The following is a 14183-nucleotide window of genomic DNA, read 5'->3' as shown; positions in this document are numbered from 1 at the left end:
GAGAGGCCTGGGGATCCAACCAGCCTTGGTTTCCTTTCAACAAACCCCCAGAGCTAAAATGGCAATGTGCAGAAGAGTAGCGCAGATGGTCGTACCCTCCAAGCCTTTGCAGGCTGTGAAAATACAGAACAACAAGAGGAACTGAGCTGAAATTCCCATGAGACAGTGGAGTCTCACAGTGCTAGAAATAATTCTAATCTCATTTTTGCAGACAGTACATGTGTGTTACATTGCTATCTACAAAGGTTACACTACTTACTGATCAGCTACATTATTCTTGATAACAAACTAACAATTGTCTCTCCCTTCTTCTTGTTTGTTTTATATTATTGTTGTCGTTGTTTTTTCCCTTTCCCATTTCATTTCAATTCATGTTACCTGATGCAAATGCATGCTGAGGTACTTTTTCACCATTTATTTATTTTTTGTTCTGTTTTGTTTTTCGGTTTATCTTTCCATTTTAATGCCCTCTCTCCTTTGTCTGTTTTTTTTTTGTTTCCTCCCTTTTTTTGCATGGGATTTCTTTTGTACCTCTTTACAAAATCCACTGTCTGTTTAATCCATGTCTCATCATTGACGGGGCCAGGAGGACAAGAAGCTTCCTCCTCCATTACCAAAGAAGCCAGCAGGTGGGGTGACTGGCAGTCTCCGGGCCGATAGCACAGGGGATGTGGGCACTGGTGGTGGGTCAGGGGGCCTGGTGGTTCCCCGTGTGGGTGGACACACTTTACCCATCAGAGAGAAGTCCTTGGACCTCGTGGAGCGTCAGAGGACAGAAGCGAGGAGGAGGCTGCTGCAAACCAAGAGAACGGCTTCCTTCAGGCAGAACTCAGCTACGGAGAGCGCGGACAGCATTGAGATCTACATCCCCGAAGCCCAGACTCGACTCTGAGCACAAGAGTGCGGTGTCTCCTTCTCCTCTTCTCTGCTCACCTTCACCCGTTTTAAGATCCACCGCGGGTCCTTGCTGTTATTCTGCTAGCCACGCCCTCAGCATTTCCATTACTTCACATACGAGAACAGCAAACTGGCAAAATGCCATCATGTTGCTCACTAAACAAGCAATGACCGCCATTTTAGTATGTGTGAAATTTGGATATTACTGACACAGAGGCCTAGACCTGAATGGGTTGGTAGCAGACCTTTGTAACTGAGAATTTCTTTCTTCTTTTGTTGAAGTTGGCCACAAACAGTCCATCTTTTATAGCACTTGGCAGTAGAGATTCACACAGTAGTAGCATGCCTGTGCGTGTTCACCTTACACTTTTCCATCACTGAAACTAAAGGGCTCAACAGGCACAGATCCTCCACAGATCTATGGATCACTGATGAATTAGAATCAGCTCCATGTTATGTTTTTCGGAGTTTCTGTCACAACAAGATGACTCCCCACTCATCGCACATGTATGGATGAATGGCCGTGAGAGTCGGATGGTTCATAACCCCCAAAGAACATCCCACAAACGTAGTGAGTTTACCACGCAAAGGCTCCCCCCACCCTCATTCAAAGGATTTTAAAATCATGTATCTCCGTCATCGGTCCTCACATCCCATGTATCCCCTGACCGTCCTTAGCATTCAGCAGTGAGGCTGTTTGAATGTGCAAGTGCTATTTGTACATAGTGTGCACACTCATGTTTGCCAAAACGAGCTTTTGCAGTATAGCGTCACAGCCTTCACAGCTCGAGAGCCTCACAGGCAGAAGCAAACGGAGGAGAAATAAATAGCTGTTTTCTCTTTAAGTAGTCTTTCTGAAGTTTCAGGGTGGGGTTGTTGGGTATTTTTACGGGAATATATTTTGGAGCCTTTTCAGGACTGTTTGCTGACGCGGCCCCTATTTCACTGTGAGACTATAGCACCACCTAGTGGTCAAATGAGGACCCAAACCTACAAGGGGGATTTTGTAGAGAATTGTTTCCACCTCAGCCAGAAAATGAACACGATGCCCTGATGAAACAGCCATGAAAGAAGTTTCTACGTCACTTTGTTTGCCTTTGTTGTTTTCATTCTGTAAAAGGCGGTAGGTCACAAATTCAGAAAGAAGAGAGCCGCCAAAGTCTAGTTGTGTGAGTGGAAGTACAAACCTCTCAGTTACACACACACACACACACTCACTCACACACACACACACACTGCTGACAAGAAAAGGAACAGAGGTTCTCTGATCAGGAAATAACAAAAAGGAGTCATTTTGTACGTGTCTCCATCCCTATCTTTTCCAAAGAATCACCCCAGAGAGTAAAACAGTAAAAGTCGTGAAGTTATAGAAATGACGCAGCGCGTATTGTTGAGATTAAGTCACACATGTAGATCAGTGGTGATTGCACTATGTCTTCTTTCATCTTTATTTAAGACTTCCTGAATCATAACACCCGATGTTTCCACTGACATGTAGCATGATTTCAAAAGCTGTGAAGGGGTCTTATTTACAAATGTATGTCGGAACACATCTTTATTATTATTATTATTTTATTGAAGTATTTTGTATGGATGTTGTGTACAGGCCTGTGTGAATGTGACGGGCTGTGTGTAATACGGGATTTGTGATGAAGCCCAAATGAATACTAAAAAGTCCAAATCAGCTATTTTAAAGACGAAAAAAAAAGGGGGCGGGGGAACCCCTTAAATTATAAGAATCTTTTAGCATGAACCTGTGTATTTCTTTTCTAAAATTTGAATGGAATGTGTTGGCAAAATGGGATATTTTAATGGGAGATGTATATTTTATAATATAATCTACATTTCTAGGTTAGTAGAGACTATTGAGTACAGTATATGTACAAAAAAAAAGCATATATCAAATGTGAAATACTACAGTATTATTATGATAGATTATAGCATTGTGTGAAACTTCAGCTGTGTGGCATATCCAGACTCAGTGTACGTGGAAAAACAATTTCAAATGGTTATCCTTAACTTTGTGAGTGCTGAGTCAGGTTCACAGGGTAAAACTGGCAAAGAGTGTAATTTGCCAAGTATGATCCTCCTTAGATCTACTGTTAATCTTTGTGTGGTTCTAACAACATATATACTGCTGTATCCCCTCCCTGTATAATTCCTCTTTAGAGCCAACAACACGTGCCTAACCAGCTATTGTGGAGGTTTCCTTTTAACACAGTTTACACACACACACACACGAGAGAGTGAGAGAGAGAGCGATGTACATAGGAAATGAAGATCTGCAGAGAATATTGTTGGAGGAAAAATGTTTTTACGCGACCGACACGCCACTCCTTTGTGTCCCTTACTTTCACTTGCAATACTCACATAAGACTGGCAGATTTTGTCGATACTGCATGTTTTGTGGCAAATTTAGCAGAATTTCCTTTTTGACCGCTACGGTTTGAGCAAATTTTGTAGCCAAAAAAGAGACGAGATTTTACAGTGAGTCACTTCTTTGTACAGTGATTATATCCTTGGAGGACACTAATATTGGAGCCCTTGAAACAGTAATTGGGTGTTGATTGTGTTGACTTGACTCCAGACAGATCAATACAAGAGCCTCCACGTAATACGAGCTGCCCTGGCAGGGGAGGAGAAAAGGGCTCCCAATTAGACGTGGTTTTTAATTCGTTTTGCAGCGGTGTGGGTTGCAGAGCAGCCTTTTAATCCCCTCATCCCTTCTCCTGTGTCAAACTCAAACTTGACAACATCTCAGTGGTGTATGAAAGAAAGCACAAAGACCTGCTTTTATACTGTTAACTCCACTGTGAAGGACTCGACTCGACCCTTAAAATCCTCAAATCGACACAGAGGGATGGCAAGGCCTTTCCATTTCGGGCCTTGAGGGACGCCAGGAATTGAGGAGGCTTCAATGGATATTGGTCCGCAGTAGCAACTTCTACGACTTAAACCGTTTTTTGCTGACTTTCTCCTTTACACTACTGATCACAAGTTGAGGTGTTAGCCAGCCACCTTGCCTTGAAACAGGTCCATTGGAAACACACTTTTTTGTGGATGTGATTTCCATACTTTTTTTTTGTTTCTGTACTTTGCCTATCTATTTGTCCGACCATATATATCTACTGTATGTATCGGCACAGTATAAACACAGGAGCCTCTGAGTACAATAGCACCTGGGTGTGTAGTTATGTACAAACACGATCCACGTGCTCACCAGTACACCAGACAACAAGAACATGAAACCCTTTCTCCTCCGAATAGAAGTGCATAAACCCCCACATGGACAGCCTGACGGACATGACAACTCTGAGTACCTCAGTTTCTAGCAGCAGTGTCTCCAAACCCTGACCCAGGCCTCTGTCCTCAGGGGATTCTCTAGCACTATACAACAGACGGACCCTGAAATCACATGACCAGAGCCGTCCCACGAGAAGGTTGTCCATGCTCTCTGTGGGGGGGGCTTGTTATTTGAGCCCATTTTCTCTAGTAGCCATTTTTTTTCCAAGACTGGAGGACAGTAGAGTCAGAGGAGGAGGGGTGGGGGGGGGGGGGGCAGATCAACTGTAGCCAATGTGTGTGTAATGTCTGTCCTGCGTGTGCAACAACGTGGAGCAGGAGGAAGGATGTTGTAGCTGCAGATTTGAGTTTTAGTTTGACATTTGGTAGCGGCAGAGTTGCTCTGGAGGAAAAGAAAAAAAAAAGTTTTTCCAGCAAAGTGAGCTATAAGCTGCTTCTGCACAGATGTGTGATGTGCATGGCTGAAATTCTCAATGACTCTCAGCTTTCTTTCTTTGAATTCATGACATCATTACAACATAGTATTCCTGTTACAGTTCACATGCAGACTGACAGTACAATAGCAGATTTTGAGTTTACACCATCGAGGGAGGAAAGGATAACAGTCGAGTCAGCACTAGTCTTGTCTGGATGAGTGGAGACTCTCAAGGTCTCATATCATCTCACAGCTGAGACATGATGGCATCTCCTAACTGTAAACATGAACAGTCTAAATCTGGAGCAATCTAAAACCTACGTTATATGATACAATATATATTATATATATATATTGATTTGTATGCAGATGATTTTCCATTCGCATGTAAGACAATTAAGTCCAGAAATAAAATGTGTGCAATCAGCAATACATAACTTTCACCTCAAATGAATATGAAGTCGGCATAAATGCCATATTTGTCATCACGCTGTTCTGTAACAGCTTCATAAAAAGTGTTTATCTTTATTCAGTCAACTCTTTACGACTCACAGAATAATTCACATTTGGATGCAATTTTTTTTTTTTAAGATTCTTGTCAAACCATTAAAACAACAACAACCATGATGGTATGGTAATATTTTGTCATTGAGAGGCGATGTCATCTTATTTCTGACACAGTTTCCATCTTTGTAATAACAATGGCAGTAGTGTGGTAATAAGGCAATAATATTACAAGTGGCGGTAAGGTTAGTTAGTGAAAAATGTATCACTTTAATACCCTCACATGAATATTTGTGTGAATAAAAATTGATAATCCTCACCCCCTTATGTCCCACACACATTGTTAATGAGTAGGGATAATAAAACGATATCGGTATTAAAATAGAATCAAAAATGAGGTCTGATTTTTTTGAAAATCCTAAATAACTTACTATTCCTTTCTGGACTTGGACCAAATCTCCAGAAACTCATATTTCTGTTTCTCCTCCAGAGCAGCTTGCGCCCATGAAGCGTTTTAACTGAGACTCCGATGTGCCTTTAACATTGTAAAGTTGCTCTACCGTACACACACACACACACACACACACACAGGAAACCATGTGGGTTAGAGACATCTGAGCAATTACTATGTAATTAACAAAAAAATACCCTGCCACCCTCATGTTTACAAGACTGTAAATACATGTTGCCAGTGGACATTGCTCTTCTCAATATTACATAATATTGTTATAACAAAATGATTATTATTATCAGTATGATTGTTGTCATTAAAGGATTAATTATCGCGATCACTCTCATTATTGTATAGCTATGGGTAAACATTGTTCTTTATTTAAGGGCAAAAACAACTGTTCAATCCCATAATGATACGTCTTTAAATTGCTGCTACTAAGAAGATAGAGTAGAAGAAAAGCAAGCTGACAATAACTCTGGGAGACACTTTTTTTTTTCTTCCTCTGGGATCAATGATGGACACTCCTGTGCAGGAGTGAGGGATCACCACGGGAGGAACGTTAAGAACAAATTAGGAAGATCCGAACATTTCATTTACCACCCATTTATTACCACTCTGAACTCTTGGTTCTGCAGAAGGAGGGAAAACAACATGGACATCAAACTGATACAGACTCTCCACGCTCTGTGTATTCTACTCTATACAGTAATGTAGCAAAAATGAAATAGCCCCTTGTCTGTGTCCACCTGTCCTCCTCTCTCATCTCCTTTCCTGTGCTCCTCTCTGAACACCATTGGTTTTTAATCACACGGGTTTGATACAGCAAGCTTTTTCTTTTGAGCTCAGCTTTATCCTTGAGTTCTCTTGTTTTATACCCATTTGATCCAGTGCCAAGACAGCATACTGTACATACAAGCATTAGAGAAGTGTTTGTTTGTTTTTGTTTTTGGTTTTTTTTCCTCCTACAAAAGGAACTGACTGGAGCATATAGCAATAGCGATGCCATAAGATGTGACGTTTGTTTCACCGGTGGATACACAAGATGCATGAGAACACCGCGGTGGAAGTCTTTGAGTTTGTGACTGGGCAAAGGAAGGTGTTCCGCCATTTTACTTTAATAAGTCATGATTCTGTTCTTTTGTGGTGTGGTTTGAATTTGTGTACATACACATTTATTTATTGATCTCGACGTGTCAACGGAGCACGTCTTGATAGCAGTCAAGCCCAGAGAGATGGCACACTGTGACGTGGTTTACCCCCAACACAGAATGTAACACTGTCAACGTTGTCGAAAACATTTTTTAATGGCTAATATTATTACTATAACATGATAATTATAAAGCTATTTTAGCGAGTTAAACGGGACGGGTGCCATGTCTCCTTTGTGTTTCTTCTGTGTCAATTTCCTGACTCTGTTGAATTTACTTCATTTTGATTTGACGCACAAGTCAACAGGTATTAGGTTTATGATTGAAGCAGTGCAGCATTTAAACAAGTGGGACAAGTAACATGGAAAGGACAAATTAAGAAATTCCTAATTGTAATGGGAAATTTTGGCATTATGGGAAATATGTTTGGTTTCAAACTGATACATCTTCAACCTTAAGTTAATTTATGGCCCATTCTTTTCTGAGAAATAAGAGGGAACTGCATTAGTTAACATCTAATTCATCATCAGGCTTGTGTAGAAATATGGTGGCATAAGACGGCTGTCACCATAAAGCAAGGCTTACTGAAGGGCTACGTGAACAAATTATTTAAGCGATTGTACACGTACATACAAACATAGTCAGGTTCAGCCACTGAACACATTTCCACTCCTTGCACTGTCTGGCTCTTTATCTGCAGTCATACATTTCTGCACTGCAGTCAAACTCACTTGAACAGCGTGCTTTAAAAATGCAAAGCTGAGGTGAGAGTAGATTTCCATTTTCCATTTGCCTCTCGCCACTTGCAGGCATTTACAATGCAGATACAAAGCAGGTCCACATACAGTACACACGTGAAAGGTTAAATGAGAGAATTTAGAATAATAACATACACATCTTTGCCTGACACAGGACCACAATTACAAATGCTGCAGAATTGTAAGCATAAAGCAGAGACACAGGAAGCAACCACAGAAATATGCCTTTGAGGTGAGAAAAACAGATTAGAATTCAAGAATCAGCACAAAATAAAGAATATGGAGGTGAAGGAGATCCTGGGGCACAGGAGGGGGTTGCAGAAAGTGCACACGGCCATCTAAAAGTCATCTAGTTCCCAATCATGGCTGTATCATGCAATTAAAAACAAAAATTGGCTCATGAATTTGTTTATACAGTTTTTGTATGGCTACAGGGAAAAGATCCAAGGACACGACGGCGTCTGAGGACAGCACAGCAGCGACGAACAAGATGAGTTCCTGATGAGAAGTGCCATCATGACTCACAGTGAGAACTCTCTGCCTCTTGACTGAGGTACTTAAAACCGAGTCTAACAACTCGAGACACTGCAAGAAAAGTCAAAGACAGTGGATCTTGAGGAAGTTTATTTTTAATACAACTTAGAATTGTGCATATTTACAAAAACAATAATTCACCAATGAGATCACCAAAGGTTTTCCCAACTATTCAAATTACACATATTTAAAAAAAAAAAATAAAAAGAATTAAAAGTGCATTTAAGGTCAACTGCTGCAATTCCCAGAAACCACTGGCTAAAATTCCTGATTTGGAAAAAAGAAGCTGAGGAGCTGATTCAATGTGTTCACTGTTCACTGTGAATCATTAAAAAAAGAGCACATTTAAAAGTCAGTCAATCTTAGTGCACTAAAGAATTATTGAAGAGGAGTGTCACATCATTTCAATTTTCTCAAGTAAATACAAGGATATTGGACAAAAAAGTACAAGTTTCCCCTTATCCTAATTAACAATAACCTGAGTTTACCACGTTCCACATGGAAATCATGTGTTTTAAGGCTCACTGGACACCCTCCAGTTTCAGGGTCCAAGCCTCACCAGGGGAGTAAGGCAGCTGGGGCAGAAGGATGCTCAGTCCAGAACTAGGACTGAGTGGGGACCAGGCTAAGGGCTTCGGATCCCCCAGTAAGGTCACCTGTAAATAAGAATCAACGATTTAGAAAATCCAAATTATAGCTTAGACATGAGAGTGCAGCTTCTCTGTAAAACAAGGTGGTATTTCTTCACAGTTTCACTAAAGACACTTTACCTTGGTGATGACTGAGGTCTTGGGTTCCAACAGTTGCACGGTGTACTTGGATAGCTTGGTCGTAATGATGGCGTAGACCGTGTTCCCTTTAGATGTGTACCTAAAACAATCAAAAAGATGACAATCACATGTCTGACATAATGAAATCACTCAGTTGAGCAGAGTCGCAAGGTGTTAAGTTGTAATCTGCACTTAAAGCTGTGGGGGTGAGTTGTGGTTGATGTTACTATTCTACCTCTGTTTGGTTTTCATAAACAGTAATGATTAAAATGTGTAAAAAAAAAAAAAGGCTCTATCAATTTGGATATGATTTAAAAGTTATGTACTACAGATTTATACTTGACAGTAGTCTCTGGAGAAAAACTGAAACCACTACTTTCACTACCAGCACTTTCTAAAACAGCTGAATGCGTCATGGCACACAGTTTACACAAAATACAAGGCTGTCCAAGTTCAGCTCCAACTAGCACTTTACCAGATTGATGCAGTAGTGTTCTCTGTCTGCACCCTCCAGGGTTTAGAGGTGTAGATGGCCTCCCCGTTGATCTCCAGCCAAGCTCCGACACCCCGGAGCCTCTCCTCAAATACAACAGGGATCATTCCATCAGGCGTGGGACCCACATTCAGAAGGTAGTTTCCTCCCAGAGCCACAGTGCGAACCAGATCCTGTAACAGACGATATCCAGACAGTCAATGGGAGCATTAAAGATTTAGTGATTATGAATCATTTATACAATATAATCTCATGTCTTCACCTTTATGATACTGGGTAAGTCCATGAGCTCACTCAGCTTCATGTTCCACCGGTAACCCCAGGATAAACTGTCCACAGAAGTGCACTTCTCCCACTTGTGCTTGGGCAGCTCACCTGGAGTGTACTTGTCTGCACAGTTATAGTACCCACCATGTTTACAAGCACAGCCAGCTCCCCATCTGTCGTTGGTCACAACAGTATCCTAAGGCAAAGGAGATGTAATAAAAACACACAAATCGGCTGAAACTATAAACTCCTTAACGGTCTGATGTGTAACTATTAGAAGGTGTGCAAGGACAATAGTGACCTTAACTGAAAAGTCTTCTACAGACATAGATGTGGTAACATAACTGCCTGGAACAACATAACAGAACAAAATCCGAGGGCCACTACATTCCCCTCATGCATTTGGGAAAGGGAGGGGTGAGCACAATCTGAACTTCCACCATTAGATGTCACTAAATTCTTATACACTGGAACTTAGAAACAAAAATGCAGCCTGTAACGTGTAAAATATGTGTTGCCTCCTTGTAAAACATGCACTTACTTTGACTGGGCTATCATTATAAAGCCACGCCAGGAATTCTGTGGAGTTCCAATAGGTGTCAGGTGCTTCCCAGTCTCCATCAGACCAGATCAAATCAGGCCTGTACCTACAAGGCAACGGGAAGGCAAAGGCTCAAACACACTGACACCATCTTATAGAGGCACATAAATACAACTATTACTGACTGTTTATGTGCAAGATGAGCTTACACACCTTACGACCATGTTATAAAGCTCTGGTAGTAGTTTATCTGCCACAAACTGCTGCGTTTTGAATTGATTCTTCTTGTCAGCCAGGTAGAGAGGGTGGAACCACTCATACAAGGAGTTGTACAGTCCATAGTGCAATGACCTACATGAGGAAAGACAAACTTTAAATCGGTTGTTAAAGAAAAAGTCCTTTAGATTATGCAAACGCAACCTGAAATCACAGAGTATTGATTGATTCTGATGCAGCCGAGGACCCACCTCTTACGCACTGCCTCTCCCAGGTCTCCCACCAGGTCCCTGTGCGGACCATTGTCAACAGAGTTCCAGTTCCAGGAGTATGGAGACCCCCAGGTTGTAAATCCTTCATGGTGTTTGGCAGTCAGAACAACATATCTGCAATTAAGATGAAATATGAGTGAAACACACTGTATATCCACAGTACATAAGCGCAAATGTAGGTAAAGTAATTCTAGGAGAGAAGGTTTTCTAAATGTTTTAAATTTGTAAGTAAAGTAAAGGACAGATTTGGATGAAATTTTCTGTGGATCTAGGTTATGGCCCAAGGACGAAATTATTATGAAACAAAGCAGCCTTGGTAGAGGTTTAGGCTCTCTAAGTTCTTTCCCTGGTAAGTTAAAACACTACAATCACATATAGCAACCTACATGTATAGAGAGTGCAAGGCTGCTGTTTCCCACGGTGTCAGAGTATATTAACTTCTCTATCTCACAGGATATTGAAGTTGTTTTCAAAACACAATCCAGTGATCCACATCACTGCAAAGATCTACTAAATTCTCCATTGGACCATAACCTACAGTCATCCAAAACATTTTTTTGACTTTTTGAGTTACGTTGCTTAAACAGCAATATCAGTCAAGTTTACCCAATAATTAAATGTGTAACAAAATACACCACCATGATGGATCATAAACTGATGGATCATAATCCTCTATTCTGGGTCTGAGGGGAGGCAGTAACCACCGGTAACCACACAAGGAGAATTCATTTGCTACAGAAGCAAAAAAGTTTGTAGTAGAAAAGTCCCTGTGCACAGAATTGTAAATAATCAAATTGTTGATGTTTGAGGTCCATTTGGCTTCCTCAGGTGCATGCACTGTTCACTGTGTACATGAACTGAGCGGAGCCATCTTCACAACTGAGCCATCTTCACAACTGAGCCAAAACATGTCAAAATGGCTGCTCTGCAAATGAACTATAGTTATAGGAATAAAGCGATCATCCATTTCCTATTCTACTGCTGAAAAAAACAATATGAAAAAACAATACGGATAGAATGGATGGCGATCACTTGGGGAAATAATCTGGGAAAAGTACAGTGGATTATCGAAGAGTAAAAATGTTTTGACAGAATGTATTAAACAGTAAAAATATTCGAGTGTTTTGACAGCCTGTGGCGGCAGTGTGTATGAAGGACCTGGGGAAGTGGAACCAACCGCAGACTCACTTTGCGCCGGAGGCTTTGAATATGTCCGCCCACTGCTCTGGGTTGAAGAACTGAGCGTGGAACTTGGGGGCAAACTCGGCGTAGCTGAATCCAGGAGGGTAGTTCATCGCCATGTAGAGCACACAGCTGGTGTCCGGAGGGTTTTGACCCTGCCAGTGCCACCAGAACCACTCGCTTTTAAAGCCCACTGCCGAAAACACGCCCCAGTGGACAAAAATGCCAACTTTGGCCTCGTCGTACCATGAAGGTAAAGGTCTGGAGTCCAAGCTAGTCCAGTTCGCGGTGTATCGAGCCGCTGTTTGACCAACTAGCGCAGCAGCGACGAGAAACACGAACATGATAGCTCAGACTGCTACACTACACTATACTATTGTGAATAAACTGTGAGTGCGGACCAGAGCTACAGGGAAGCTCCTGGCGCTGCACTCCACTGATATTTCACTGGTTTATTATTGAGACGCTGCGGGTAAATCATTTCCTGTCATGTGACTGATTTCACGTGATTCGCCATGTTTTGTTTTGTTTGAATTACAACTTTATTCAACCACCTTCACCCAGACAAACTTCTTCTTGCTGCACATGCAAGAGCACTAACCACTACGCAAACTATGACGCCCGTCATAGTACAGTATATCGTCCAAAATCACCGAAAAAGTCGTACTATAGTATGATGTCCAAAATCACAAAAAAGTCATAGTATAGTATGTCGTCCAAAATCAGTCAAAAAACTCATAGTTTAGTATGTCGTCCAAAATCGGTCAGAAAAGTCATACTATAGTATGTCGTCCAAATTCGGTCAAAAAAGTCATAGTATAGTATGTGGTCCAAAATCAATCAAAAAATTCATAGTATAGTATGTCGTCCAAAATCAGTCAAAAAGTTCATAGTATAGTATGTCGTCCAAAATCGGTCAAAAAACTCATATTATATAGTATGTCGTCCAAAATCAGTCAAAAAACTCATAGTTTAGTATGTCGTCCAAAATCGGTCAGAAAAGTCATACTATAGTATGTCGTCCAAATTCGGTCAAAAAAGTCATAGTATAATATGTCGTCCAAAATCAATCAAAAAATTCATAGTATAGTATGTCGTCCAAAATCAGTCAAAAAGTTCATAGTATAGTACGTCGTCCAAAATCAGTGAAAAAATTCATAGTATAGTATGTTGTTCAAAATCGGTCAAAAAAGTCATAGTATAGTATGTCGTCCAAAATCATTCAAAATTGCCTAAAATCTGTCAAAAAAGTCATAGTATAGTATGTCGTCCAAAATCAGTCAAAAAAATTCAAAGTATAGTATGTCGTCCAAAATCAGTCAAAAAGGTCATAGTATAGTATGTCGTCCAAAATCGGTCAAAAAACTCATAGTATAGTATGTCTTTAAAAATTCGTCAAAAAAGTCATAGTATAGTATGTCGTCAAAAATTCGTCAAAAAGGTCATAGTATAGTATCTCGTTCAAAATTGCCCAAAATCAGTCAAAAAAGTCATAGTATAGTATGTCTTCCAAAATTGCCCAAAATCAGTCAAAAAAGTCATAGAATAGTATGCCGTCCAAAATCAGTCAAAAAAGTCATAGTATAGTATGTCGTCCAAAATCGGTCAAAAAAGTCATGGTATAGTATGTCGTCCAAAATCAGTCAAAAAAGTCATAGTATGTCGTCCAAAATGGGTCAAAAAAGTCATAGTATGTCGTCCAAAATCAGTCAAAAAAGTCATAGTATAGTATGTGGTCCAAAATCAGTCAAAAAGGTCATAGTATAGTATGTCGTCCAAAATCGGTCAAAAAAGTCATAGTATAGTATGTCTTTAAAAATTCGTCAAAAAAGTCATAGTATAGTATGTGGTCCAAAATCAGTCAAAAAGGTCATAGTATAGTATGTCGTCCAAAATCGGTCAAAAAAGTCATAGTATAGTATGTCTTTAAAAATTCGTCAAAAAAGTCATAGTATTGTATGTCGTCAAAAATTCGGCAAAAAGGTCATAGTGTAGTATGTCGTTCAAAATTGCCCAAAATCAGTCAAAAAAGTCATAGTATAGTATGTCGTCCAAAATTGCCCAAAATCGGTCAAAAAAGTCATAGTATAGTATGTCGTCCAAAATCAGTCAAAAAGGTCATAGTATAGTATGTCGTCCATAATTGCCCAAAATCAGTCAAAAAAGTCATAGAATAGTATGCCGTCCAAAATCAGTCAAAAAAGTCATAGTATAGTATGTTGTCCAAAATCGGTCAAAAAAGTCATGGTATAGTATGTCGTCCAAAATCAGTCAAAAAAGTCATAGTATGTCGTCCAAAATGGGTCAAAAAAGTCTTAGTATGTCGTCCAAAATCGGTCATAAAAGTCATAGTATAGTATGTCGTCCAAAAAAGTCATAGTATAGTATGTCGTCCAAAATTGCCCAAAATCAGTCAAAAAAGTCATAGT

The 14183-nt window shown here is 40.3% G+C and overlaps 2 protein-coding genes across 4 annotated transcripts in view; one reads left to right on the top strand and one right to left on the bottom strand.

Moving 5' to 3' along the window:
• dlgap3 (discs, large (Drosophila) homolog-associated protein 3) overlaps positions 1–3182 on the top strand; it is a 103347-nt gene extending 100165 nt beyond the window's left edge. For all 3 annotated transcript variants that reach the window (XM_058618893.1, XM_058618894.1, XM_058618892.1), the window contains one exon: positions 587–3182. In XM_058618893.1, the coding sequence (XP_058474876.1) occupies positions 587–892 (306 nt within the window). In that variant the 3' untranslated portion in view covers positions 893–3182. The remainder of the gene's footprint in view (positions 1–586) is intronic.
• Positions 3183–8086: 4904 nt separating this feature from the next.
• On the bottom strand, positions 8087–12228 carry LOC131447256 (tissue alpha-L-fucosidase-like). Its single transcript, XM_058618895.1, has 8 exons — positions 11761–12228; positions 10552–10686; positions 10298–10435; positions 10085–10190; positions 9539–9739; positions 9259–9449; positions 8784–8883; positions 8087–8669 (listed from the first exon to the last, which is right to left on the bottom strand). The coding sequence occupies exons 1-8, from the start codon at positions 12096–12098 to the stop codon at positions 8535–8537; spliced, it is 1344 nt and encodes a 447-aa protein (XP_058474878.1). The 5' UTR covers positions 12099–12228; the 3' UTR covers positions 8087–8534.
• Positions 12229–14183: the final 1955 nt, after the last annotated feature.

Source organism: Solea solea, chromosome 20 (assembly GCF_958295425.1).
Source record: "Solea solea chromosome 20, fSolSol10.1, whole genome shotgun sequence".
Taxonomy (NCBI): Eukaryota; Metazoa; Chordata; class Actinopteri; order Pleuronectiformes; family Soleidae; genus Solea; species Solea solea.
The sequence above is the reverse complement of the archived record's forward strand: the minus strand, read 5'-3'. Positions and strand labels throughout refer to the sequence as shown.

Coding starts and splice junctions, on each gene's coding strand:
- LOC131447256 (XM_058618895.1), bottom strand. CDS start 12,098: ATGTTCGTGTTTCTCGTCGCTGCTGCGCTAGTTGGTCAAACAGCGGCT. Junction 10,687..11,760: donor TTCAAAGCCTCCGGCGCAAA/GTGAGTCTGCGG, acceptor TCTTAATTGCAG/ATATGTTGTTCTGACTGCCA. Junction 9,450..9,538: donor ACTTACCCAGTATCATAAAG/GTGAAGACATGA, acceptor CGTCTGTTACAG/GATCTGGTTCGCACTGTGGC.